This window comes from Orcinus orca, chromosome 3 (genome assembly GCF_937001465.1).
Source record: "Orcinus orca chromosome 3, mOrcOrc1.1, whole genome shotgun sequence".
Lineage (NCBI taxonomy): Eukaryota > Metazoa > Chordata > Mammalia > Artiodactyla > Delphinidae > Orcinus > Orcinus orca.
The window spans coordinates 19,105,406-19,133,099 of NC_064561.1; the positions used below are offsets into that span (position 1 = coordinate 19,105,406).

General features: G+C 45.6%; 1 protein-coding gene across 1 annotated transcript in view; it reads left to right on the forward strand.

Moving 5' to 3' along the window:
* Positions 1-27,694, forward strand: part of COL23A1 (collagen type XXIII alpha 1 chain) — a 354,295-nt gene that overhangs the window by 284,996 nt on the left and 41,605 nt on the right. The window contains exons 4-5 of the mRNA XM_049707215.1: positions 22,613-22,620; positions 24,193-24,219. Of these exons, the coding sequence (XP_049563172.1) occupies positions 22,613-22,620; positions 24,193-24,219 (35 nt within the window). The remainder of the gene's footprint in view (positions 1-22,612; positions 22,621-24,192; positions 24,220-27,694) is intronic.

A 27,694-nucleotide genomic window follows, 5' to 3' on the forward strand; every position in this document is an offset into this window, starting at 1 on the left:
CCTCCTGCAGTTCTCACCACTGTTCCTCCCATGTCCCCTACCTCCAGCCTCATTGTGGATGTCTGGGGCCCTCCCACTCTGAACCTGTACTCTTATGTCCTCCCCACCCCCAGAATGTCTCCTCCTCTACCTGGACTCTTACCCCAAATTCACTATTCTTTGTCCTTTCAGTCTAGCTCAAGCATCTCCTCCAGAAAGGCTTATATCTAATCCCTCTGGCTGGGGCTATCACCAACCCAGCCAAGAGCCTGGTGCAGAGGAGGCCCCAGGGAATGGAAATGCACAGAACAGTGAATGAATGAAAGAATACACATGTGCTCAGCCCCTAAGCAAATTCATAAAGAGAGCATGGTGGTAAAGGCAGATTGAGCCTGGGAGAAAGGGGGCAGGTTCTCTCTGAACCTCAGACTCTTCTTCCTGAAACTGGGCATGGGCCTCTTGTCCTCTCGTTTTGCTGCGTGCTTGCGCTATCTAGGTCCCTACATAGAAGCCCTCCAGATAAACTCCCCAGAGTTCACTGGAAGGAAACACCTTTCCTGGCACTCTGTTTGCTTTGACTTCCAGAAGCTGAGGACTGTTTTGTGTTTGATTGCAATGGATTTTGTGTGTAATCACCTACCTGCACCATCAGCCAAATACACACTTCATCACTCAGTTCTTATTTCTGCCCTCGTAAAAGGTTTTATTGCCTTTTATTGTAAGCTCCTGAAGTCCTTTTTGGAAGAAGATGAGGAATACATAGTGACTTTTTTTAGGACAAAGTATAATATTACTCAACTTACTCAAAAACCCATTAGAATTATGATTCCAATTTACAACTGATCTAAAAGTCAAAGAAAGACAAGGACTTACTGGGCCCCTGACACTGCCCTGGGTCCTTTCAAGTCCTTCATCTCACGTGATCCTCACAGAGCTCTGCAAAAGATAAAAATATGTTATTATCCCCATTTTGCAGATAAGGAAACTGAGGCTCCAAGGGGAGAAGTGTCTCATCTAAGGTCAGCTGCTGGGCAAGGGATGGGCAGCATCTCCTCCCCTTCACTGCCCTTTCCCACGCGATGTCCTGATTCTCTGCCTGTCACAGAATGGTGTGAGTAGCACAGAGCAGATGTCCCTCTCTGATTAGCTTTGGCTGGGCCTTGTGTTTATTTCTAGATAGTTTCACACACATGCACCTCTTGGCTTTGGGCCCTTTCCTTGTACAAACCAGGCTTTTTTTCGCCCCAGGGAGAAAGGCTCTTTTTTGCCTGGTGGGACAATATCTGGCTGAGATGGCTTCTTGCTGCTGCTGCAGACCTGCAGACAGAGCCGACCCTGCCCGCCTATGGGGATGGGTTCTCTCCAGCTCCCAGTGGGAGCCTTTGTCTGGAATATGGCTCACAGGTCCTACAGTGTTTTTGTGTCTCTATTGTAGTGGAGTGGATTTTTCATCTCCCCACTGGCCTATTTCTCAGCTGGGGAAACCAAGCACTACCCTTGGTATTCCCTTTCTAGGGAACTTAGACAGTATTTTTTCTCCTTCCAGACTTCCCTTTCCCCAAGAGCATCCATCACTCTACCCTGGCTCCCCCAGCCCCCTAGATCCCTCCCTCAGTCGCAGCACTCCCTGCAGTGCTGGTGGTCTGCTCTGCAAACATGTCCTTCTCCACCAAAGCACAGGCTCCTCAGAGAAGGAGCTTGACCCGCAGGCACTAAAGATATGGTCAACAAATGCTTGTTGACGGGAAAGAGGGAGGGAAGGGAGGAGGGAGAGAGAAAGAGGGACTTTTTAGGAAGCAGGAAGAGACAAGGATGAAAACAATCAAATCCTGCTTGGCTGATGCTTGTGCTAAAGCTACAGAGACAAAAGGAGGTACTCACCAAGTCTCTGCAGCCGCCAGCCTTAGGTCAGCAGTTTTAGTGTCAGGGTTTTTTATCCACCCTGGCCCCAAGAAACCCTTTCTAAAAATACAGTGGAAGAATCACTACTGGGATGGTAGAGATAGGACTTCTGAAAATCTGCTCCTCCATAAAAGCAGCAAGAACACTAGGAAAAATTGACCTTTTCAGAATCCTGGAAATTAACATCTGGTAACAACCTAAGAAATGTTAATTTAAGAAAAAGGTCTGAAACTTGCTGAGAACAGTGAGGTTTGTAGCATTTTAATTTGCCCATCTCCCCAGCCCCATGGTAGCCTTAAAAACCATCACAGCCTCACAATCACAGTACCTGTGAAAACTAGCAGCCGTTGGAGGTGGCAGAACAACTTTGAAGCTCCCCAAATGCTCATTCTCTGAAACTTGTCACTGTCTGTTAGCTCCCTGGAAAAGCCCATACACAAAACTCATCTTTTTTGACCTGATGCAGAGCTCACTTACTGGGAAAAGCCCTATCCCCAGAGTGCTTGCCAAATACACTCAGCAGCAGTTGTTTAACTTTGCAGCTGCCTGAGGTGGCAATACAAGTTGGAGCAAACAAGAAGCTGACACAAAAACTTAAATGAAAATCTAGGGGATGAGCTGTCCAAAGGGGCTTTGAAATGCTCCCATATACCTGGGGATCTAGAAGACACATGCCCATGCAGGGAAAGACCTAAAAATCCCCAGTCTCTCACCTCTGGCTGACCTTGAGTCTCCACTCAAGCAAGAAGTAAAGGCAAAAGCAGAGTTGTAACCTGATAGAGTGTTGAAGTTATGCTCAACACACACAAAGAGCCCCTCAGAACAGAATGGGAGACTTACCAGATCAAGGCATTAAAGAAAACCTCTGTCTTAAGCTGACAATTAAGCAAAGCAAGCAGAGAATTCAGTAGCTGCACATGATAAAGAGTACACATTTCAGAGAATTAGCTCAAAAAAGCCCCTGAACAAACAACAACAACAACAAACCCTGGAAAGGAAGAGGGATATCTAGTTTCCAGAGTAGCCATATTAGATTATTTGATGCCCAATTTTTAACAAAGACACACAAAGATACAAGAAAATATGGCAATGAAAAAAAAAAGAGGAAAAAAAGCAGTCAGTAAAAACTGTCAGTGAGGAAGCCCAGATGAACTTACTAGACAAAGATTTTATATTGGCTATTATACATATGTTCAAAGAACTAAAGGAAACCATGTCTAAAGAATTAAAGGAAACCATAAGAATTATGTGCCACCAAATGGAGATTATCAATAAAAAGATAGAAAGTATTTTTTAAAGAAACCAAATAGAAATTCTGGAGCTGTAAAGTACAATAACTGAAATGAAAAATTCACTAAAGGGGCTCAACAGATTTGGGCTGGCAGAAGAAAGAATCAGCAAACTTGAAGACAGGTCAATTGAGATGATCCTGTCTAAGGAAGAGAAAGAAAAAAAGAATGAAGAAAAATGAACAGAATCACAGAGATCTGTGGGACACTATCAAGTGTGCCAACATTTATATAATGGGGGCCTCAGTAGGGGATAAGAGAGAGAAAGAGGCAGAAGGAATATATGAAGAATTAATGGCCAAAATCTTCCCAAATATGAAGAAAACATTAATCTGCACATCTAAGAAGCTCAACAAACTCCAAGTAGAATAAACTCAAAGAGATCCAAATCTAAGTACATCATAGCCACATTACCAAAAGGAAAAATATGAAGAAAGAATCTTTTTTTTAAAAAACACCATGGTGGCCACTTCACCACTGACCTTGGCAACTTCCATGGCCGAGAGCTGGATCCTCCCACTTCTCGACACGCACAGAAGAAAGAATCTTAAAAGCAGCGAAAGAACAATGACTCATCACAGAAAAAGGATCCTCAATAAGATTAATAGCTGATTTCTCATCAAAAACCATGAAAGCCAAAAGGCAGTTGGTATGACATATTCAAAGTGATGAAAAAAAGAAAAACTGTCAAAAAAGACATCTATAGCCAGAAGAACTATACTTGAAAAGTGAAGAAGAAATTAAGACATGCCCAAGTAAACAAAAATGAAGAGAATTCATCACTAGCATCCTGCTCTACAAGAAATACTGAAGGGACTCCTTCAGTATGAAATTAAAGGACACTAGACAGTAATTTAAATCCACACACAGAAATAAAGAGCTTCAGTGAGGTAACTACACAGGTAAATATGAAAGACAGTATAAGTCTTTATTTTTTTTAATTTCTGGCTACACCCTTGCTTAGTTCCCCAACCAGGGATCGAACACACACCCCCTGCAGGGGAAGCACAGAGTCTTAACCACTGGACGACCAGGGAAGTCCCAAAATATATATATATATATTTAATTTTATTTTATTAATTTTTTTACACAGCAGGTTCTTATTAGTCATCAATTTTATACACATCAGGGTATACATGTCAATGCCAATCACCCAATTCATCACATCAGCATCCCCAACCCCCCGCCGCTTCCCCCCATTGGTGTCCATACATTTGTTCTCTGAGACAGATCTGTGTCTCAATTTCTGCCCTGCAAACTGGTTCATCTGTACCATTTTTCTAGGTTCCACACATATTCGTTAATATACGATATTTGTTTTTCTCTTTCTGACTTACTTCACTCTATATGACAATCTCTAGATACATCCACGTCCCAACAAATGACCCAATTTCATTCCTTTTTATGGCTAATATTCTATTGTATATATGTACCACATCTTCTTTATCCATTCATCTGTCGATGGGCATTTAGGTTGCTTCCATGACCTGGCTATTGTAAATAGTGCTGCAATGAACATTGGGGTGCATGTGTCTTTTTGAATTATGGTTTTCTCTGGGTATATGCCCAGTAGTGGGATTGCTGGATCATATGGTAATTCTCTTTTTAGTTTTTTAAGGAACCTCCATACTGTTCTCCATAATGGCTGTATCAATTTACATTCCCACCAACAGTGCAAGAGGGTTCCCTTTTCTCCAAACCCTCTCCAGCATTTGCTGTTTGTAGACTTTCTGATGATGCCCATTATAACTGGTGTGAGGTGATACCTCATTGTAGTTTTGATTTGCATTTCTCTAATAATTAGTGATGTTGAGCAGCTTTTCATATGCTTCTTGGCCCTATGTGTGTCTTCTTTGGAGAAATGACTACGTCTTCTGCCCATTTTTGGATTGGGTTGTTTGTTTCTTTAATATTGAGCTGCATGAACTGTTTATATATTTTGGAGATTAATCCTTTGTCTCTTGATTCATTTGCAAATATTTTCTCCCATTCTGAGGGTTGTCTTTTCGTCTTGTTTATGGTTTCCTTTGCTGTGCAAAAGCTTTGAAGTTCATTAGGCCCCATTTGTTTATTTTTGTTTTTATTTCCATTACTCTAGGAGGTGGATCAAAAAGGATCTTGCTGTGATTTATGTGAAAGAGTGTTCTTCCTATGTTTTCCTCTAAGCGTTTTATAGTGTCCAGTCTTACATTTAGGTCTCTAATCCATTTTGAGTTTATTTTTGTGTATGGTGTTAGGGAGTGTTATAATTTCATTCTTTTACATGTAGCTGTCCAGTTTTCCCAGTACCACTTATTGAAGAGACTGTCTTTTCTCCATTGTATATCCTTGCCTTCTTTGTCATAGATTAGTTGACCATAGGTGCATGGGTTTATCTCTGGGCTTTCAATCTTGTTGCATTGATCTATGTTTCTGTTTTTGTGCCAGTACCATATTGTCTGGATTACTGTAGCTTTGTAGTATAGTCTGAAGTCAGGGAGGCTGATTCCTCCAGCTCTCTTTTTCTTCCTCAAGACTGCTTTGGCTATTCGGGGTCTTTTGTGTTTCCATACAAATTTTAAGATTTTTTGTTCTAGTTCCGTAAAAAATGCCATTGGTAATTTGATAGGGATTGCATTGAATCTGTAGATTGCTTTGGGTAGTATAGTCATTTTCACAATATTGATTCTTCCAATCCAAGAACATGGTATATCTCTCCATCTGTTGGTATCATCTTTAATTTCTTTCATCAATGTCTTATACTTTTCTGCATACAGGTCTTTTGTCTCCCTAGGTAGGTTTATTCCTAGGCATTTTATGCTTTTTGTTGCAATGGTAAATGGGAGTGTTTCCTTAATTTCTCTTTCTGATCTTTCGTTGTTAGTGTATAGGAAGGACAAGAGATTTCTGTGCATTAATTTTGTATCCTGTTACTTTACCAAATTCATTGATTAGCTCTAGTAGTTTTCTGGTGGCATCTTTAGGCTTCTCTATGTATAGTATCATGTCATCTGCAAACAGTGACAGTTTTACTTCTTCTTTTCCAATTTGTATTCCTTTTATTTCTTTTTCTTCTCTGATTGCCATGACTAGGACTTCCAAATCTATGTTGAATAATAGTGGTGAGAGGGGACATCCTTGTCTTATTCCTGATCTTAGAGAAAATGCTTTCAGTTTTTCACCATTGAGAATGTTGTTTGCTGTGGGTTTGTTCGTGTATGGCCTTTATTATGTTGAGGTAGATTCTATGCCCACTTTCTGGAGAGTTTTTATCATAAATGGGTGTTGAATTTTGTCAAAAGCTTTTTCTGCATCTATTGAGATGATCATATGGTTTTTCTTCTTCAGTTTGTTAATATGGTGTATCGCATTGATTGATTTGCGTATATTGAAGAATCCTTGCATCCCTGGGATAAATCCCACTTGATCATGGTGTATGATCCTTTTAATGTGTTGTTGGATTCTGTTTGCTAGTATTTTGTTGACGATTTTTTCATCTATATTCCTCAGTGATATTGGTCTGTAATTTTCTTTTTTTGCAGTATCTTTGTCTGGTTTTGGTCTCAGGGTGATGGTGGCCTCATAGAAAGAGTTTCGGAGTGTTCCTTCCTCCGCAGTTTTTTGGAAGAGTTTGAGAAGGATGGGTGTTGGCTCTTCTCTAAATGTTTGATAGAATTCACCTGTGAGGCCATCTGGTCCTGGACTTCTGTTTGTTGGAAGATTTTTAATCACAGTTTCAATTTCATTACTTGTGATTTGTCTGTTCATATTTTCTATTTCTTCCTGGTTCAGTCTTGCAAGGTTATACCTTTCTAAGAATTTGTCCATTTCTTCCAGGTTGTCCATTTTATTGGCATAGAGTTGCTTGTAGTAGTCTCTTAGGATGCTTTGTATTTCTGCAGTGTCAGTTGTTACTTCTCCTTTTTCATTTCTAAGTTTATTGATTTGAGTCCGTTCCCTCTTTTTCTTGATGAGTCTGTCTAATGGTTTATCAATTTTGTTTGTCTTCTCAAAGAACCAGCTTTTATGGCTTCCCTGGTGGCGCAGTGGTTGAGAGTCTGCCTGCCGATGCAGGGGACACGGGTTCGTGCCCCGGTCCGGGAAGATCCCACATGCCGCGAAGCGGCTGGGCCTGTGAGCCATGACCGCTGAGCCTGCACGTCCGGAGCCTGTGCTCTGGACCAAAAAACCAAAAACCAGCTTTTAGTTTTATTGATCTTTGCTGTTTTCTTTGTTTCTATTTCATTTATTGCTGCTCTGGTCTTTATGATTTCTTTCCTTCTGCTAACTTTGGGTTTTGTTTGTTCTTCTTTCTCTAGTTCCTTTAGGTGTAAGGTTAGATTGTTTATTTGAGATTTTTCTTGTTTCTAGAGGTAGGCTTGTATAACTATAAACTTCCCTCTTCGAGCTGTTTTCGCTGCATCCCATAGGTTTTGTATCATCGTGTTTTCATTGTTATTTGTCTCTAGGTATTTTTTGATTTCCTCTTTGATTTCTTCAGTGATCTCTTGGTTATTCAGTAATGTATTGTTTAGCCTCCATGTGTTTGTGTTTTTTACGTTTTTTCCCTGTAATTCATTTCTAATCTCATAGCGTTGTGGTCAGATAAGATGTTTGATATGATTTCAATTTTCTTAAATTTACTGGGGCTTAGGCTTCTACGATGGCACAGTGGTTGAGAGTCCATCTGCTGATGCAGGGGACATGGGTTCACGCCCCAGTCCGGGAAGATCCCACATGCTGCAGAGCGGCTGGGCCCATGAGCCATGGCGGCTGAGCCTGAGCGTCCGGAGCCTGTGCTCCGCAATGGGAGAGGCCACAACAGTGAGAGGCCCATGTACAGAAAAAAAAAAAAATTTTACTGAGGCTTGATCTGTGACCCAAGATGTCATCTATCCTGGAGAGTGTTCCATGCGCACTTGAGAAGAAAGTGTAATCTGCTGTTTTTGGATGGAATGTCCTATAAATATCAATTAAATCTTTCTGGTCTTTTGTGTCATTTAAAGCTTCTGTTTCCTTATTTATTTTCATTCTGGATGATCTGTCCATTGGTGTAAATGAGGTGTTAAAGTCCCCCACTATTATTGTGTTACTGTTGATTTCCTCTTTTATAGCTGTTAGCAGTTGCCTTATGTATTTAGGTGCTCCTATGTTGGGTGCATATATATTTATAATTGTTTTATCTTCTTCTTGGATTGATCCCTTGATCATTATGGAGTGTCCCTCCTTGTCTCTTGTAACATTCTTTATTTTAAAGTCTATTTTATCAGATATGAGTATTGCTACTCCAGCTTTCTTTTAATTTCCATTTGCATGGAATATCTTTTTCCATCCCCTCACTTTCAGCCTGTGTGTGTCCCTAGGTCTGAAGTGGGTCTCTTGTAGACAGCATATATATGGGTCTTGTTTTTGTATCCATTCAGCGAGCCTGTGTCTTTTGGTTGGAGCGTTTAATCCATTCACATTTAAGGTAATTATCGATATGTATGTTCCTATGACCATTTTCTTAATTGTTTTGGGGGCTTTTTTGTAGGTCCTTTTCTTCTCTTGTGTTTTCCACCTAGAGAAGTTCCTTTAGCATTTGTTGTAGAGCTGGTTTAGTGGTGCTGAATTCTCTTAGCTTTTGCTTGTCTGTAAAGCTTTTGATTTCTCCATCGAATCTGAATGAGATCCTTGCTGGGTAGTTTAATCTTGGTTGTAGGTTCTTCCCTTTCATCACTTTAAGTATATCATGCCACTCCCTTCTGGTTTGTAGAGTTTCTGCTGAGAAATCACCTCTTAACCTTATGGGTTAAGGTTATATGTTATTTAACCTTATATGTTATTTGTCATTTTTCCCTTGCTGCTTTCAATACTTTTTCTTTGTCTTTAATTTTTGCCAATTTGATTACTATGTGTCTCAGCGTGCTTCTCCTTGGGTTTATCCTGTATGGGACTCTCTGCACTTCCTGGACTTGGGTGGCTATTTCCTTTCCCATGTTAGGGATGTTTTTGACTATAATCTCTTCAAATATTTTCTCTGGTCCTTTCTCTCTCTCTTCTCCTTCTGGGACCCCTATAATGTGAATGTTGTTGTGTTTAATGTTGTCCCAGAGGTCTCTTAGGCTGTCTTCATTTCTTTTCATTCTTTTTTCTTTATTCTGTTCCACAGCAGTGAATTCCACCATTCTGTCTTCCAGGTCACTTACCCATTCTTCTGCCTCAGTTATTCTGCTATTGGTTCCTTCTAGTGTAGTTTTCATTTCAGTTATTGTATTGTTCATCGCTGTTTGTTTGTTCTTTAATTCTTCTAGGTCTTTTTTAAACATTTCTTGCATCTTTTCGATCTTTGCCTCCATTCTTTTTCTGAGCTCCTAGATTATCTTCACTATCATTATTCTGAATCTTTTTCTGGAAGGTTCCCTATCTTCACTTCATTTATCTTTTTTTCTGGGGTTTTTTCTTGTTCCTTCATCTGGTGCATAGCCCTCTGCCTTTCATCTTGTCTATCTTTCTGTGAATGTGGTTTTTGTTCCACAGGCTGCAGGATTGTAGTTCTTGCATCTGCTGTCTGCCCTCTGGTGGATGAAGCTATCTAAGAGGCTTGTGCAAGTTTCCTGATGGGAGGGACTGGTGGTGGGTAGAGCTGTCTGTTGCTCTGGTGGACAGAGCTCAGTAAAACTTTAATCCGCTTGACTGCTGATGGGTGGGGCTGGGTTCCCTCCCTGTTGGTTGTTTGGCCTGAGGTAACCCAACACTGGAGTCTACCTGGGCTCTTTGGTGGGTCTAATGGAGGACTCTGGGAGGGCTCACACCAAAGAGCACTTCCCAGAACCTCTGCTGCCAGTGTCCTTGTCCTCACGGTGAGCCACAGCCACCCCCCACCTCTGCAGGAGACCCTCCAACAATAGCAGCTGCGTCTGGTTCAGTCTCCTATTGGGTCACTGCTCCTTCCCCTGGGTCCCGATGCACACACTACTTTGTGTGTGACCTCCAAGAGTGGAGGCTCTGTTTCCCCCAGTCCTGTCGAAGTCCTGCAATCAAATCCCACTAGCCTTCAAAGTCTGATTCTCTAGGAATTTCTCCTCCCATTGCCGGACCCCCAGGTTTGGAAGCCTGACGTGGGGCTCAGAACCTTCACTCCAGTGGGTGGACTTCTGTGGTATAAGTGTTCTCCAGTCTGTGAGTCACCCACCCAGCAGTTATGGGATTTGATTTTACTGTGATTGCGCCCCTCCTACCATCTCATTGTGGCTTTTCCTTTGTCTTTGGATGTGGTGTATCTTTTTTGGTGAGTTCCAGTGTCTTCCTGTCAATGATTTTCCAGCAGCTCATTGTGATTCTGGTGTTCTCACAAGAGAGAGTGAGAGCACATCGTTCTACTCCGCCATCTTGGTTCAGGGCCAAAATATGTATTTATTTGTGACTCTTTTCTCTCTTCTGAGTTAAAAGTCAATTGCATAGAGCAATTTTGATAAAACTGTGTTGATGGGCTTATAATGTATAAAACAGTAATTTATGACAATGATAGTACTAAGAAGAGATAACAACAGAGCTATATTGGAACAAAGTATTTGTATACAACTGAAAGTAAATTGCTATTAATCCAAACCAGGTTATTTTAAATTAAGATGCTAATTATAAACCCCTGGGCAACGACTGAGAAAATAACTCCAAAAAATATAAGAGAAATAAGGAATTAAAATGGTACACTACAGGGGGAGGGATATATTGGAAGATTGGGATTGACATATACTCACTACTATACATAAAATAGGTAACTAATAAGTACCTACTGTATAGCACAGGGAATTCTACTCAATACCCTGTAATGGCCTATATGGGAAAACAATCTAAAAAAGAGTGGATATATGTATTTGTATAACAGATTCACTTTGCTGTACACCTAAAACTAACAGAACACTGTAAATCAACTATACTCCAATAAAAAAGTTTTTAAATGTTACACTAGAAAAGATCTAGTTAACAAAAAAAGAAGGAGTAATGGAGTAATAGAGGAATAAAAAAGGTATAAGACATATAGAAATTAAATTCCAAATTGGCACACATAAATCCTACCTTCTGAGCAATTACATTAAATGTAAATGGACTTTTAAAACCCCAAATAGCCAAAGCAATCCTGAGAAAGAAGAACAAAGCAGAAGGCATCATACTTCCTAATTTCTAGCTGTACTATAAGGCTATAGTAATAAACAGACACATAGACAAATGGAACAGAATCAAGAGCCCAGAAGTAAACCCACAAACAGTGCACAAAGTTTCCAATTTCTTTACTTCCTTACTAACACTTGTCTTTTTTTTTTCTGTTTTTAAATAGTAGCCATTCTGATAGATGTGAGGTGATATCTCATTGTGGTTTTGATTTGCATTTCCCTAATAATTAATGATGTTGAATGTCTTTTGGATTATGCTATTTATTTATTTACTTACACAAAGAATCCACAAAATATTTATTGGAGCTCATGAAGATGTTTAGCAAGATTGCATGATACAAGAGCAATATATAAAAATCAATCATATTTCTATACACTAGCAATGAAGAATTTTTAATGAAATTAAGAAAGCAGTTTCACTTATAAAAGCTTGGAAAATAATAAAATATTTAGGGATAAATTTAACAAAATAAGTGTAAGACTTGTATAGTGAAAACTATAAAATATTGTTGAAAGAAATTAAAGAAGACCTAAATGAATGGTAAGACATCCATATTCATGGATTGGAAGACAATAAAATGTTAATATGGCAATATTCCACAAATTAATTTATAGTTTCAATGCGATCTGTATTAAAATCCCACTTGGATTTTTTTTTTTAGAAATTGCAAATTGGTTCTCAAATTTATATGGAAATGCAAAGAATCCAGAATAGTCTAAACACCTTGAAAGAGTAGAACAAAGGTAAAGGCCTCATGCTTCCCAATTTTAAAACTTATACAAAGCTTCAGTAATCAAGATAGTATGGTACTGGAATAAAGATAGAAAAATAGATCAACAGAACAGAATTGAGATTCCAGAAATAAATTCTTACTTTTACCATCAAATTTCTTTTACAAGAATGCCAAGACAATTCAATAGCGGTAGGACTACTAAATGCAAAAGAATGAAGTTGGACTCCTTCCTCCTACGATACACAAAAAATAGCTCAAAATGTATCATAGACCTAAATGTAAGAGGTAAAATTGTAAGTCCTTATAAGAAAACATCACCTCTTCATGACCTTGGGTTAAGCAATGGTTTTTCAGATGTGACACCTAAATCACAGTGACAAAAAAATAAATTGGACTTTACCAAAATAAAAATTCCTTAGAGAGTTTCAGCAGTAGACTTGAACCAGCAATGAACTTGAAGATAGATGGATAGAGAGTATGCAATATAAAGAACACAGAAAAAATGGAATGAAGAAAAATAAACCAAGCCTCAGAGAAATGTAGGACACCTTCAAGCACACTAACATATGTACAGTGGGGGTGCTAGAAGGACAGGAAAAGAGAAGGGAGCGTTAAAAAGTTTTGAAGAAATAATGGATGAAAGCTTTCCAAATTTGCTGAAAACATTAATCCACATATCCAAGAAGCTCAATGATCTATAAGTAAGATAAATGCAGAGATACAGACCCAGACACATTACAGTAAAATGCTGAAAGTCAAAGACAAAGAGGAAATCTTGAAAGCAGCAAGAGAGAAATCACTCATCCATACAAGGGAACCCCAATAAGATTAACAGCTGACTTCCCACCAGAAATAATGGAGGCCAGAAGGCAGTGGGATGACCTGACCTATGCAAAGGACTAAAAGAACCTAGAATCTTATGTCCAGTAAAACTCTCTTTCAAAAATGAAGGATAAACAAAATTACATAATGGTGATGGTTGCACAATTCTGTGAATATACCAAAAATCATTGAAGTTTATACTTTTAAAAGAGTGAATTTCATGGTATGTGAATTACATCTCAATAGAACTAGTTTTTTGGGGTTTTTTTTAATCCAATGAGTTTACTTTTCACTTAGGCTTCTAATCAGCACCACTGTCTACCCTGCAGTGTCTGAGTAGGGTGATTGCCAGAGCAAACCTCCATGCCAAGGCTGGCCAACTTGACCCGGAATTCCAGGGATACAGCCTTGTACCTGAGAGTCATCACAGCCAAAATGCTGGAGGCCCATCTGAGGTGCCATTTCAAAAGGAGACTCTTCAAACCTGTTGTGTAGTCAGGGTTTGTTCGGCAACATGAAGCCAAACAATGGAAAGCCACCATCTGTGTTTCTCTTCTTTCTGCATGTGTGTGTGTGTGTCTGCACAGAATGCGTGTGTGCGTTAGAAACAGAGAAAGAGAAAGAATGCTATACTGTGATTGGAGCCAGCATTGGGTTTTGGTGCCTCCTATGTGCCACTGTTGTCCCAGGCACTTTATGTATACACAATATCTTACTCAATCTTCATAGCAGTCCAGAGAGGCAGAGATTGTTACTCCCCACGTTTCCCAGAAGCAGACTTTGCATCAGAGAGAACAGGCACTTGCTCAAGGTCTAGAGCTCATCAGCTGGAGAGCCAGGTTCTAAGGCCTCAACACTCCCTGGCAGTATCGGCCTGATTAAATCCAGGGCCTGAGGCCTGACCTAAGTGTCTGGCTCGCTGACTCAGTATTGGCTCTGGATTTGCTAACCTCTAAGCCTTATTTCATCTACCTGCAAACTCAGTTGAAAAGCCTTGGCCTACTCTGCTCCACTGGGGAAACCCCAGAGAAGCATGGCTGAAGGTCATTTCCTCATGGGTGAGTGGGTTTCCAAGGGTCAAGAGCCAGGACCCTGTAACCCAAGCTGGCTGAGTGGGAAGAGGCAGAGCGCTAGATCTGAGCCAGGGCCTGTTGGGCAGATCAGGGAGCAGGCACAGTGGAGTCAGGAGTCCAGGCAGAGCCCAAGAGGGGCAGGTGTGGGCTGTGAGCAGGGACAATGACCCCAGCAGCCTCAGGCACTAAGGCCAGCCCCCAACTCCAAGAGTGCAGGCTGCAAACTAGCCAGGCTGTGGGAATTCTTCCCAGTTTGCTCTTCCAGGAATATAGGCTTTGGGAAACACTCAGGAAAAGATCATCCCCAGAAGAACTAAGAGCTCTAGGGAGGCATTGTAGGCCCCAGACCCTCCACCCACTTCTGCTTACCTGTCAACTAGCGGCTCATGCACCCTCCGAACCTTGAGGTGTGAGAGGATTGGCTCCCAGTTTGGGAAATGCTATCCTTGTCGGGCCACATCAGTTCAGTTAGAGAGGATCCAGAATCATTGAACCCCCTACTCCCTCAGACCCATTTTATTTATCTTCCAAGTCATCTGGCTCTTATTTAATTGCTCCCACATTCCTGACAGCAAAGGCAGCAGATCCAGCCAGTGCCTGGAACACATGCTTGAAAGCTGTGTGCAGAATGGGGCGGGCCATGGCCAGACCACCACGTGGCCTCCTGGAGGCCCTGAAGCCAGCCTTACTTTCTAAGCAGGGAACCCCTGGACAACCTGAGCCAAGCCCTCCGTCCCATGTGTCACTCTTGGCTGGCCAGCGAGTCCATATCCGGAGGCTTCCGGCAGCCACAGCACAAACCCTGTACAGTCGGCCCTCTGTACTTGCAGGTCCCACATCCGTGGATTCAAATAACCATGTATAAGAATTTTGTTTTAATTTCCAGAAGGTTCCAAAAAGCAAAACTTGAATTTGCTGTGCACCAGCAACTATTTACATAGTATTTACATTGTGTGAGGTATTATAAGTAATCTAGAAATGATTTAAAATATACAGGGGATTGTATAGGTTATATGCAAATATAACCATTTTATACAAGGGATTTGAGCATCCTTGGATTTGGGTATCCTGGGGAGTCATGGAACCGATTTCCCAGAAACCAAGGGCTCAGCACTCCTTCCCTTCTCCCCTCTCGTCCATTCAGCACGAATTTACGAAGTGCTCGTGCCTGCCTGGCCCTGTTCTAGGCCTCGGGGAAGCAGCGGGAAGCCAGGCTCAAAGGGCCCCAGCTCTCAGGGAACTGCCGTACTGGTGGGGCTGACAGAAAATAAACAAAACACAAATAAGTGGATTTCAGGAGTAAAGACTGATATGTGCTTGGAAGGAAATAGCAGCCAACTGTGATGGAAACAAGTGCGTGAGAAGGGTGAGGAGATGTCTTCAGTTTCAGGGTCATGAGGGCAGTCACAAAGGGGGGGTGTGAATGTCCTGGGGCAGAAGAGGGCTGGCCCCTTGGGGAACTGAGAGAGACAAGAGGGACCCAGTGCTTAGCCGAGGCTGATGGAGCAAGGAGCAGGGCCACATGGGAGCGCTGTGCCTCCTGAGAGTCTGGATGTTATTCCACTTAAATGGGAAGCCCTGGGAAGGGGTGGGCATCTTTAAAAGGCCCCTCTGGTTGGTGGGGTTGAGGTGCCAAGAAGAAGGAGGCTGTAAGGATGGTGCCAATGCCAAGTGATGGTGACTGGTGATATGGTGCCAGCAGGGCTCAAGAGAGGTGGTGGCTTGGTGTGTTTTAGAATCTCTTAGATGGGCTAGATGTGTCCTGTCCCACCAGTGATGGGATCAGTCTCTGGAATGCTGCCATTCCCACTCTGAACACCCCTCTGGGGAAGTGGAAGGTGGAAGGTTTGGGGTCCCACAGCGCTGCTTCCATCCTGAACTGCTCCCCACTAGCTAGGTGACCTCAGACATGCCACGCACCCTCCCGGAGACCTCAGGGGACACTCGGTGAATGTCAGAGCTCTTTCTGCCAAAATAGTTTGCACTTTGTTAGGCTTGAAGTCAAACTGCCTGGGTCATGCCTGGGTTCAGCAGGACGTGACCCTGGGCATGGTAACCTTTCTGAGCCTCAGTTTCCTCATCTGTAAAATGTGCTGGTGAGGTTGCAGCAGGGGTTAAATGAAAGCTGATGGTGGAATTCCCAGTGCGTGATGAGCCCTAAGTGAGTGATGGTTACTCTTGCAGCTCCTCCTTCATCTCCTGAGCTGCACCTCACACCAGGCCCCGGACTCCACTCTCAGGACCCCAGGTCCTCAGAATGATAATCGCAGTCTGAGCTTTCTTGGAGAGAGCTTGGAAGTGAGTGTGAGGAAAGGCAGCAAAAGCTGAAGGACCAGACAGAAACACAGCGCTTACTCCAGCTGTTTTCAAGTTAAAGTTTATTGCCTTGTCTGACTTGGTAGCTATACACGTGTATCCAATGGCATCAAAGAGTCCATGGTGAAAAGTCAGTCTCCCCTGCCACTGCTGTCCTCCCACCATCCCGTTCCCCTACTCGGAAGTAACTTGATGACCACATTCTTCTCTCCACACCCAGAGATGTTCCATGTTTATACAAACAAAAGTCTACCGATTTTTTTAGCACAAATGGCTGCCAGTTAAAAGACATGCCTTTTTAAAAATGTAACAATATGCCTGGGAGATTATTCCGTATCAGAAATACAGAACTACTTTAATCTTTTTCACAGCTGCATAGTATCCCATTTAGGTAAGCCTCCCATCCCTTCTTTTTTCCCCCCCCCCCCCCCGGTACGCGGGCCTCTAACTGTTGTGGCCTCTCCCGTTGCGGAGCACAGGCTCCGGACGCGCAGGCTCAGCGGCCATGGCTCACGGGCCCAGGCGCTCCGCAGCATGTGGGATCTTCCCGGACCAGGGCACGAACCCGTGTCCCCTGCATCGGCAGGCGGACTCCCAACCACTGCGCCACCAGGGAAGCCCCATCCCTTCTTTTAAGCAATTCCACTTGTACTGTTTCTAATGTCTTTATCATCTCAATTAGTTCTACAATGAGTATTCTTATACACCTGTCGTCTTATATATTTGTTAATATATCTATGGAATACGTTTCTAGGAGGATCATTGTAGCAATTGGCACAAAAATTTTTAATATTAATTAGTATTGCCAAATTACTCTCTGTAGAGAATGCACCAATTTATCCTTTCAACCAATGTGTGAGGTGACTGTCCTCATTTCCCTTGATATAAGTCATCAGATTTTTTTCACTCTTTCTAATCTGATATGATTATAGTTTTAATTTTCATTTCTTTTATTGTGAATGAAGATTTCCTTTTGTTTTGCAACCTAAAGGGCTGTATTTTATGTGTACTCTCTATTCATATCTTTTGACCATTTTTCTATTTGATTGTTGATGTTTTTAGAGTTGATTTGTAGGAGCACTTTTATATCAAGGTATCTAGCCTTTGTGACATGAGTCAGAAATATGTTTCCACTCTGGCTTTTGACTTTGTCGACAGTGCTTTCTGCCTTGCAGACATTTTTGTTTTTGTATGGTTGGATCAGACTTTATGTCATAGCTTCTAGATTATGAACTGTACTTGGGAAAGTTTGCCCCTCTCCATGGTTAGAAAGGAAATTTTCCTCTAGGATTTTTATGATTTTTTTGAGGCATGTAAATCTTTGATCCTCTTGGAATTTATCGTGGTTCATGAGGAGGTATGAATCCAACTTGACTTTGTCCTGATAACCACCGGCCTGCCCACCACCCTCTATTAATAACAGCTCTCATCCCAGCAGTTCGAGGGGCTCAGGCATAGGGGCAAGGGCAGATCACAGCATAGATGGGGCTTTGGATTTGAGCCTCTGTCCTAAGAACAATGGGAAAGTGAGGAGTGGCGGGACGGGAGTGCCATGATCAGATTTGCATCTAGCCTCCGAATGGAGACTGGAGAGCATTGGGCCAGCATATTGGAAGCCATCTCTGATCCCAGGTACATCCCTTTCACTGCTAGTGGCTTTCAGCTCCTGGGTCTCCAGTCCTCTCTCCAACACCACTTCTGGGTGAACTCCTAGGGATCTTGATATCCGCATAGAAGCCCCTCATACCCTTGGCCTCTCACACCTCACTCGTGATTGACGGCCTCAGTTCCTACTTCACTGGCACAGTTGGAGCAGTTGGAAGAAAACTTCCACAAACCCCACCTGCACAGCCACACACCTGCATGCACTGCCTCCCTGCTTATTGCCACAGATGGACTATCTAGGCTCCTGAGCACAGCCAGTGCCACCTCTTATGCCAGGGCCAGTCCTTCTTGCCTCCTCAGGGGCATCACTCCAGGAATCCCCCTTTCTCCAACATATCGAGTCTTCCCCTTCCAGCTGATTGTGCAAACATGCTGCTGTGCCTCTCATCCTGAAGAAATCCCTTCTCTGGACTCCACGCCACCAAAGCAACTACTCCATCTTTGCTCCCCTTTGCAGCAGAACTCCTAGAAAGCTCTCACTGTCCACATTCCTCCCCTCCCCTTCCCATCAGATGTCCACTCCTGTCACCCTTCCTGTCTGTGGCCTCTGCATTGCTAGGCCCAGCCATCAGGTCTCAGTCCTCACCTCACATGACTGTCAGCACTGATCAGCATGGGGATTTTGCCATCCCCCTTGATGCACTCCCTCCACTCAGCTTCCAGGACTTCCTTCTCTTTTGCACCCCCTTGTAACTGTTGGAGTGCCCCCGAGGGCCAGGGGTGCACAGCTGAGCTCCTGATACTTCCAGCCAAACCTGCCAACCTACAGTCTCCCCACCTCTGTTGATGGCAACAGCATCCTTTCAGTCACTCAAGCCAAAATCTTCCTTGACTCATGTCTCTTCGACTCCACAGTCTAGAGAAATCCTCTTGGCTCTACCTGCAGAATCAATCCAGAATTCAGCCACTTCCACCCCCTACACCGCTTCCACTGGCTGCAAGCCACCATCACCTCTCCCCTACATCACTGCAATAGCTGCCCCACATGGTATGACCCTTTTAAAACATAAACCAGGTCATATTATCTCTGCTCAAATCCCTGCAAGGGCTCCCATCTCAGAAAGAAGATAAAGTCCTACAAATCACCTACAAGGCCCCCCCAATCTGCCTCCCAGCACTAATAGTGCCCCTTACCCTGCTCTGCTGCCTGTCTCTTTCCATGACACTATCGCCTTCCAGGTGATGTACTGTTTATTATGTTTATTGTATCTCAGCTGTCCTCTCACTAGAAGAGGACAGGGATGCTTAGGACAGGGATGTTTGTCACGTTCACTGCTGTATCCCACTTTCCCAGAACAGCATTTAGAACAGTAGGCACTCAGTGAATGTCTGTGGGACAAGTGAAGAGGGTGATGAGTGAAGAAGCTATTGCAAGTCAGGAGATGCTGGTAACATGGATGAGGTTGTGGTATTGGGGAGAGACCCAAGGGGATGGGCTTCAGAGCAACAAACAGTGGATGTGCCAATAGAGCATGTCGAGAAGGACTCCTCATTTTCCCATTCACCAGCTGGGCAGGAGGGGATGCCATCCACAGAGACCAGGAGCTGGAGAGGAGCACATTTGTGGGCAGAAGATTGTGAGTGTGACTGTGCATCCCTGTTTGAGGAATCATGGGATTATTCAAGGGGAAATCAAGCAGGCAGCTCAAAAAGGGAGCCTGGGCCTCAAGGCATGGTCAGGACTGGAGATCTACATTTGGGACACTTCCACCTATTGTAGCCATGAGCATGGAAGAGCTCCTTGGGAAAGATGGAGAGAGGAGACTGATGAGCAGGGAACTGAAAAGAAGAAAGCTTAGACTTGCTCCCTGAGGAACCTTGGCATGTGAGGCTGGGAGAGGAGACTGAGTCAGCTGAATAGCCAGGGAGGTGGGAGGACGTGTCTGTCATCTTGGAAGCCAAAGGAGGAGAGCACTTCTAGAAGGAGGGAGAAGATGAGTCCAAGGAGGAGAAGAAATCCTGTCAGGCTTATTGATTGGAGGAGGTCGTTGGAGACATGGTGAGTGCCATTTTGGTAGAAGGATAGGAATGGAATCCAAACCGTAGGGTCATGAGGTGAGTGGAAGGTGAGTGAGAGGAGACCCCCTCCTTCCAGCAGTGCAGCTGTGAGGGAGAGAGGAGCTGGGGCCGGAACAGAGGAGGGTGTGGAACAAAGGATGGTTTCTCGTGTTCAGAGCTGTGGGAAAGGATATGCTTGAAGGGCAGGCTTGACCAGGGGAGCTTGGGGGCGGCAGGGTCCCAAAAGGAGGAGGCGGGTCATCTCCTCTGAGTTGTCAATGAAAATAATCAATAAACAATCTATAAAAGGCATAGAAAAGAGTTTTACTTGAGCCAAACTGAGGAATATTTTACTTGAGCCAAAACAGAAGCCAGCCTCACAGATAACTCTGAGAAACTGCTCTAGAGAAGCATGGTTTTCAGCACAGTTTTATGTCTTGTCAGAACAAAGAACCACAAACAAGTCAGGGATACATTCCTTCAAGGTTTCAAAAAAACAGATCAGCAAGTACACAGTGAGTCAGTATGTCCTTGGCACCTGGGAAGGGAATCTTATCATGAAAGGAGTACCAGCATTGGTGTCCCAGGAAGGGAGGCATTTAATCTTTATTTTTAACATGGACATTCTTTACTTCTGGTCAAGGTGCCCTTTTCTTTAATAATTAAAGCAGGTGTACAGTGTATGTTTGATAGGCCACAAACAGGATGTTTTAGTTAGCAGAAACTCCAAGTTAACTCATGTATAAGCCAGAATGACTTCCCCATACCTCAATATGTGAACATTTCTTCTATCAGAGTTAACCTGAGGGGCACGGAGCAGAGGCCAGGCACAGGTGCAGGTACAGGCAGGTGTGGGCGTGTGGCATCAGAAAGGCAATGGCAAGTCCATCTGGTGGCTTTTATCTTTTTTGTAAAACAGAGAGCAGGCTGAAAGAGAGATGCCAGCTGTACGGATGTCCACGTGGCCAACAACCTGCCCGGCCCCTAGTCTAGGCTTAGGGAACACACAGCCCACTCCCCCGCCACGTTACGTTCTCAGGCATTAGCACCATCATGCATTAGTTTCTCAAGCGAAAAATCATTATCTCATCTCTCTCCTTCCTCTATGCCCGATGCACCTCTCCACTCATCCTCCACCATTAAATCCATGAGCAAGTAAGTCCTGTCTGTCCTCACTGATAAGTACCATCTGACTCACTTCTCTTCTTCTCCACTGACAGCCCCCAAGTGCAGGCCACTGTCACCTACAGGGGGACAACTGCAACCCATCCTCATGCCCACTCACACTCCCTCAAATCACTCCTCTGTGCAAAACTCTTCAGTGGCCGCCACTGTCCTTCAAATCATGCTCCGCTGGACAATGACGTGGAAACGAGATGCTGTGGTCTGGCTGGCTTGCCTTCTCCCCAGGCTCTCCTCTGCTGCAGCCCGCTCAGTTTCGCCTGGACCCTAGATGCCCAGTGACCTTGGCGTGTTCAGAGCTTTTCCCTCCTAGCCACGCGCTTCCCTCCCTGTTCCTCTCCCCGATAACTATTCCTCACCCTCTGAACTCAGCCTAGCCTCCCGACCTGAGTCGGCCCAGTCTGGCTCTGGCCCCTCATTACGTGCTGGGAGCTTCCTGTGCTTCCTCCTTGTGTCGTTGTTTTCTTAAGTATTGATCCATCCAAGGAAAATTCTGTGAGTCAGAGATCTTGCCTTTCACCATTGGTCCCATTAACCTGCACCCAGTGGCGATCCGTAAATATGTGTGGGCTGGCTGACTGCCGAGGGCCGCCTCCCTGTGCCGGCCTCACTCTCCAGACTGAGGTCTGGGGCCTGCCAGGAGAGAGCAGAGGAGTCACTTGTTTGGCAGCAACATGGCTTTAGTGGAAAATGTGTAGGATTTGAGAGTCAGGAGATTTCCTTCGGGGATAAATTCCACCCCTAACCAACTATGTTGCCTTCGACCAGTCATTTCTTTCTCTCTGAGCCTCTGTGTGGTCATCTGTCACATGGGTATGTTCATCATACCTCAAAGATTGTTGAGAAGGTCAAATGCTGTCATAGATGTGCAATATGGTTTGCACACTGTAAGGTGAGGAACACCTGAGTGTTCTCCATGGGGCAAGTCTCAGCTTGCTGCACCAGCCTTCCCTGCAGCAGCCACCTGTGCTTCCAGACTCGCCCCCTTCAAATCCCCCATGCGCAGCCAGGCTCGGCACCGCTAACCCTGGAGCTGGGCTATGGGCCCCCGACCCCCCTACATGTCAGCTTCAGCCACACACTCACACATCCAGTGCACCTAGGAGTATTCTCACCTCCGCCCAGAATGTTTTCTTTCTCAAGTCTCTCCCTTTCCACGGAAATGAACCAACCCCTAGTGAGTTCCAAAATTTGTTCTTCAAGCAGGAACAGGTCTGATTCCTACACTGCCTGCCAAAACCCAACACGGATGGGCCCCAAGCAAGAAGCAGCAGCAGCCTCATGTAATGCATGCAGGAACCAAAACTTGCTGGATTGTCTTTACCAGGCACACGCCCACCCAGCCACTCCAAGGACAGAGGCACTCCCTCTGCCCTGCCACTTGGCTTTGGGGCCAATGACAGCATCAAAGCCTTGCTAGGAGGGGTGGCCAGGAGCTGTGTGAGAGAGTGGCCGGCCTGGGCGAGGGGACCCTCTCTCCCTTTGATGCTGACTGTGGCTTCTCTGCTTGTGTTTTGCAGGTCCTCCCGTAAGTGTCCTGGATTATGCTCTCTGCTCCTGAAAGATAAGACATTTTGTTTTCTCTCTGTGTAGCACTTTCATGAAAATAATATTTGATTAGAGTGGTCTGTCCTTAAAGTTAAATTCAGTCCCAGACAGGGCCATATTTTTTTGTGATTTGTAGATGAATGCAAGCACAGGATTCCATGGGCTTGACTTGCCCAGTGAAGCATCCTGTGACTGTTTTCCCTGCAAGAGAGCTGACATGAGCCTGGCTGCTCCTCACCAAATCTCTGGCTCAGCTTGATGCACAGCAATGCAAGCACCATGCCCATATTTCCTAAATGTTCAGCAGCAGTTGATCTGTGTAAACATTTTCGTCTCACATGCTTTGGCAGAAAGAGCTCTGGAGTCAGGCAGTTATGCCAGGAATATGTTGCGCCTGACCACTAGATCCTGGGGTCCGTTTTCCTTCTTTGCCAAAATATTTGACTCTCTGGGTTGGGCAACAGAGACCTTGAGAGAACAGCTGGCCAGTGAGGGTGCTGAGTTTGAGAAGCGTGTGATTGGTGCCCAATCCACAGCAGCCCCGGAAATCCCATTCCTTCTCCAAGACACGTGACAAGTCTGCCTTTGATTCATCTTGGCAGTTTTTCAGAGCCTGATAAATCCTGATGAATGAATTCAAAAAGCGCATTGACAGTCCTCTTGAGCCAAAATTAACCTTCTAAAGGAATTCCTTTCAGATGAGCAGCTTCGTTTTACTTCCACTTACCATGATTCATTTCCGATCAGCACCCTTCAGAATCTGGACCTCTTGATGCATGTAGCAGCACCACATTGAGCCAGAAAGTGAGAATGTCTAGATTTATGGGCTACGAGCAGTTTTTCACAGTTGAGTCCTTCCTGACTGTCACATGGAGGCTAGCCTGCGTGAACTTGCCGAAGTGTGTAATGCAGAGGGCTATGGAGAAAATTTGGTTTTTTGTGTTTTTTTTCTTTAAACTTGGCTTTTAAACGACTAAGTGGATTAAACAAATGCAGAATTCTCAAGCTGCAACCTGAGATGGATGCCAATGTATGGGACACTGGCGGGACAGCCACTGCTCCGAGCACATGGGGTCAGAGAAGCATCCAGTAGCAGTAAACGTGCCCCCATATCTCTGGTTTCCAAGGCTGTCTTCCTCAGGTCACCCCATCCCAGTGGCAACAGACGGGAAACCCATATCCTGCTCACTAGGCCCCAGATCAGGCCCCATTTAAGGAGCATTTTCCATGGTAACTGTGATGCCACCCTCCAGAAGCCCACAATCCCACAAGGTCCTTGCCATGTGCCTTGGCTGACGTGGGGAGGACACATGTGGTATGTGCCCTGGGGGCCCCTCCAGCCTGGCCCTATGAGGTGAGGAATGGGTGCGCCATCCCCCAAACCCACTGGAGCCTTGCATCCCCCCGCTTGAAGGAGTCAGTTACTAGCCAGCAGCCTCTGCTGCAAACCCTGCAGATATTGGGGGGATCTGGGGCCCTGACTGAGTTCTAAGTGTTGCCATATGGTTTTCTGCCGAAAGTCTAATTATTAATGACGTATTAATTACCACAGGGGCAATCAGGACGAGATGGCTACCCGGTAATTTGCCATATATTTTTTTGCTCTCTTTGCCCTTTACTCTCAAGCCAGTATTCTTCCTCTGTGCCTTTATTTACCTGTCTGCACTCCTCTCCTCCTCCTCCTCTGCTCCTCAGTGGCTGTGGTCTCTCTGTGGAGGGAGTAGCGTTAGCTCTGTGAAGATGCAGGATGTGCAGATCTGCAGGGCCCTGGCCTGGAGGGAACTGTCTGCAGCTCTAGCTGCCTTGCAGACAAATCAAATAGCCTCCAAGAAAGAGTCTCATTGGCGTGCTGAGTCCACCCAACACTGCTCTTCCTGGCCAGTGTGTCAGCCCTGAGCCCAGGGTCCAGCCCTTGGCTGTGGAGTGAGTGCCCTCCTGTGGGCGTGGCTGCCAGACTCTTTCCAGTGGACAGAAGACTCCCTGTCCCAGCCCACCATGTCCTGTCACCACTCGAGAACGAGAGACTGGTTAGTTCCAGTTTGGCCTTTTTGGTGTCGTTACTTCTCAGATCTTTTACAATTAAACCTAAAAGTTAGCTTATACTTGGAATGGATTTCCCAGCCTGGGCTGAGTGAGCACCACGTCAGAAGCAAGGTGAAATATGGCTGTGCCACTGTCCAGTCCTGCACGGAGATTAAGGCCCATGATAGCAGCATGCAGAAATCCTGATAAAGAAAGAGCAGAGGGTAAGCCTGGTGAAGGAGAGCATGGCAGGACCATCCTGTTGGGAGATTTGTTCTGTGCCACAGGCCAGGAGGATTCAGGGAGGGAAATGTTGATGGATTCAGAGGACGCTCTAGTGGCCAGCTCTGTCCAGAGTCAGGATTGGCTGGCAGTGGAGGGCGGGGTCAGGGGGTGGGTGTCCCCAGTCTTGCAGGAGCCACCTTCCCAGAAGGCTGTGGAGGGCCGTCCAGCCCTGAGCATCAGGGAGACCTGGGCATGGATTCCAACCCTGCTGCCTCCTAGCTGGGTGACCTTGGGGAAGGCTCTGGCGTTCTCTGTGCTTTAGTTTCCTGTTCTGTGAAATGGGGTCATGCAAGGCCTCCCTAACAGCACTGGAGTTGGGATTAATTAAGACTGAGGAGGTGATGGCTACACAAAATGGGTCACAAACCCAGCCTACAATTCTTGGTGGAAACTTTGGGGGGCATTTACCTCATGTCTCGAGTGGTCTGTGCTCCACCCACCCAGGCAGCCAGGGCAGCTCCCCCAGCAGCAAGCAGCCCAGCCCCTCAGACCAGAAACATCCTGCTCTGTGTGGGGTAAGAACGAAATGCGAAGCCGGCCATGATCCACCTTCACCCCACAGGAGCACACAGGGGATCAGGGCACCGCCACCTCCCAGCAGCCTTTCCTGATTGGCCCACACTCCTAGACATGGCAGCTAGAGTCTTGGGGAACCACAGGCTTTTGCTGGAACATTTCAGCCTCGTGTCCTGGGCCTGCTCGCTTCACTAGCTCAGGAGCATTGGAAACTTCCTGACAGAACCACTCCTGGGATTACCTAGTTACCTTTTATACTCCAGGGTTACTCTTGATTGTAGGTGCCCATGTCCAAAGGGGAGTGGGTGGGTGAGTGGATTTCTTCCCTCTTGCGCATTGTTGTCTCCTCTGAGCACGCATGACCCAGGCTGTGAGCATCGGAGAGGCTGCTGGCTGATTGTGGGAATCATTTTCCTTGGGCGAGGGTCAGGGGACTCCAGACCAGCTGCCAGGGGTCCAGTCTACCTCCCACAGAGCTTCTTCCCCTCTGCCACCATCCCTGCCCTTCCTTCCAGGACGGAGCAGGCTGGGGGGTGGCCAGCAGGCTCTGTGGGTGATGAGTAGGAGTCCTCCTTCAGAGTTAGGCAGCTGGGAATTGAATCCCCTCACAAGCTGTGAAGCTGGCGGCAAGACCCTCAGCAGCCCTAAAATCTGTTTCCTTCCATGTGAAGAAGAGAGCTGGGATTTAGGTAAAGTGAGGTCACAGCAAATGGTGGTCAGGTGACTAAGGCCATTACAGGGCTGTCAGGGAATTAAGCCTGGTGTTTAGTGTATGAGGTTTTTGGCACTGAGCCTGGGTCAGAGACAGGGCTCTGTGAATTTGGGGTGGGGAGGCCAAGGGAGGGATGTGCATGCAGTGTATCCACCTGGTATGAAGTTGGGAGCTTTCTGGGAAGGGAGCAGGTTAGGGCCCAGCAAGCCTTCCCCACTGCCCGTTTGCAGACAGCACTGGCAGCCCACGCCCTTGGCCCCTTAAGCTTCTCATCACTTGGCAGCCCTGAGAAGGCTGGGCCCGGTGAGGGGTGAGGAGAAGCTGGTATCATACCCACAATTACCCCAGGGCTGGGTTGCCCCTTTTCCTGAGGTCGCCCACCCCAGTTTGCATGCAACTCCACTTCCACACAGATCTGGGCATCTTCCCTGACTGGGCTGGCCTTGCCTGCTGCTGAGTTCAAGGTGTTTGTGCCTCCAGTGCCAGGAGCCAGCCGACTCACCCAGCTGTGTGCCTCCAAGCACCCTTGTTCCATCAGGCCGCACAGGCTGTCCCTTCGGTGGAGGGATACAGGGTGGAAGTGACACTCCGCCTGGCTTTCCCCAAAGGAGGGAAGCAGGCCCATGTGGGCAGGCGGAGGTTGGGAGGGAATTCTGTAGGCTCAGGGCACCCATGTGTTTTAAGCTGAAATTCAGCTCTCTCAGCCTGTAGAGGGCCTGGCTCCCAGCCCAAGCTCTGCTGACAGACGGGTCCATGCGCTTATCCCAGGGTTAGGGCAACCCCTGCAGCACAAGGGGCCTGGCCACCTGAGAGGCACCTCGTGTACTGAGTATTCACGGACTTTGAGTCTGTCTGACCCCAGTCCCATCCTGGCTCAGCTGTGCGGTCTTGGGTACTTGGCCTCTTAGAACCTGGGGAGACCACACCTACAGAGTTGGAGACTTAAAGGGGGGAACACACGCAGAGCCCAAGTGCAGCATGGCAGGTGGCAGCCCCTTGATAATACCTCTATCTTTCCTCACCCCACAAAACCTCGAGGGAAGGAAAGACAGGCTTAGGAAATCATTCTGATCCACCAACACACATTGGCAGCATTTGGAAAAGAAAATGGCTTTGAACAGTCAGTTTTAGAAAAAGTTTTTGAGGCTCCTTTCTTTTTCTTGAACTAAACTTCAAGACCAGCTTCAGGCAGTTTTCTGTTATGTTTTTCCTTTGTGCTAAAAACATGTCACTTCCTAAAGGGAAGTAAGAGCAAGAAAAGAGTCAAGCAGGATGCTTGTGGTAGAGACTGTGCCGGCCTCATATTCTGGATTAATCCAGTGTGGCCCCTCACCCCGTAAGGAGACCAGCTGAAACCAGGTCCATATATGGACCCGATAGGGGCTGTAGGGGGACAGGGCCATAGGAGCTAAGCATGTCTGTGGGGCAGGCTGTGGACTGAAAAGGGCCTCAGTCACCTTGTCCACAGCCTCCCTGTACAGAGGCCAGCCTGTCCTTTTCTGCTGCCAAGGGTTCATGA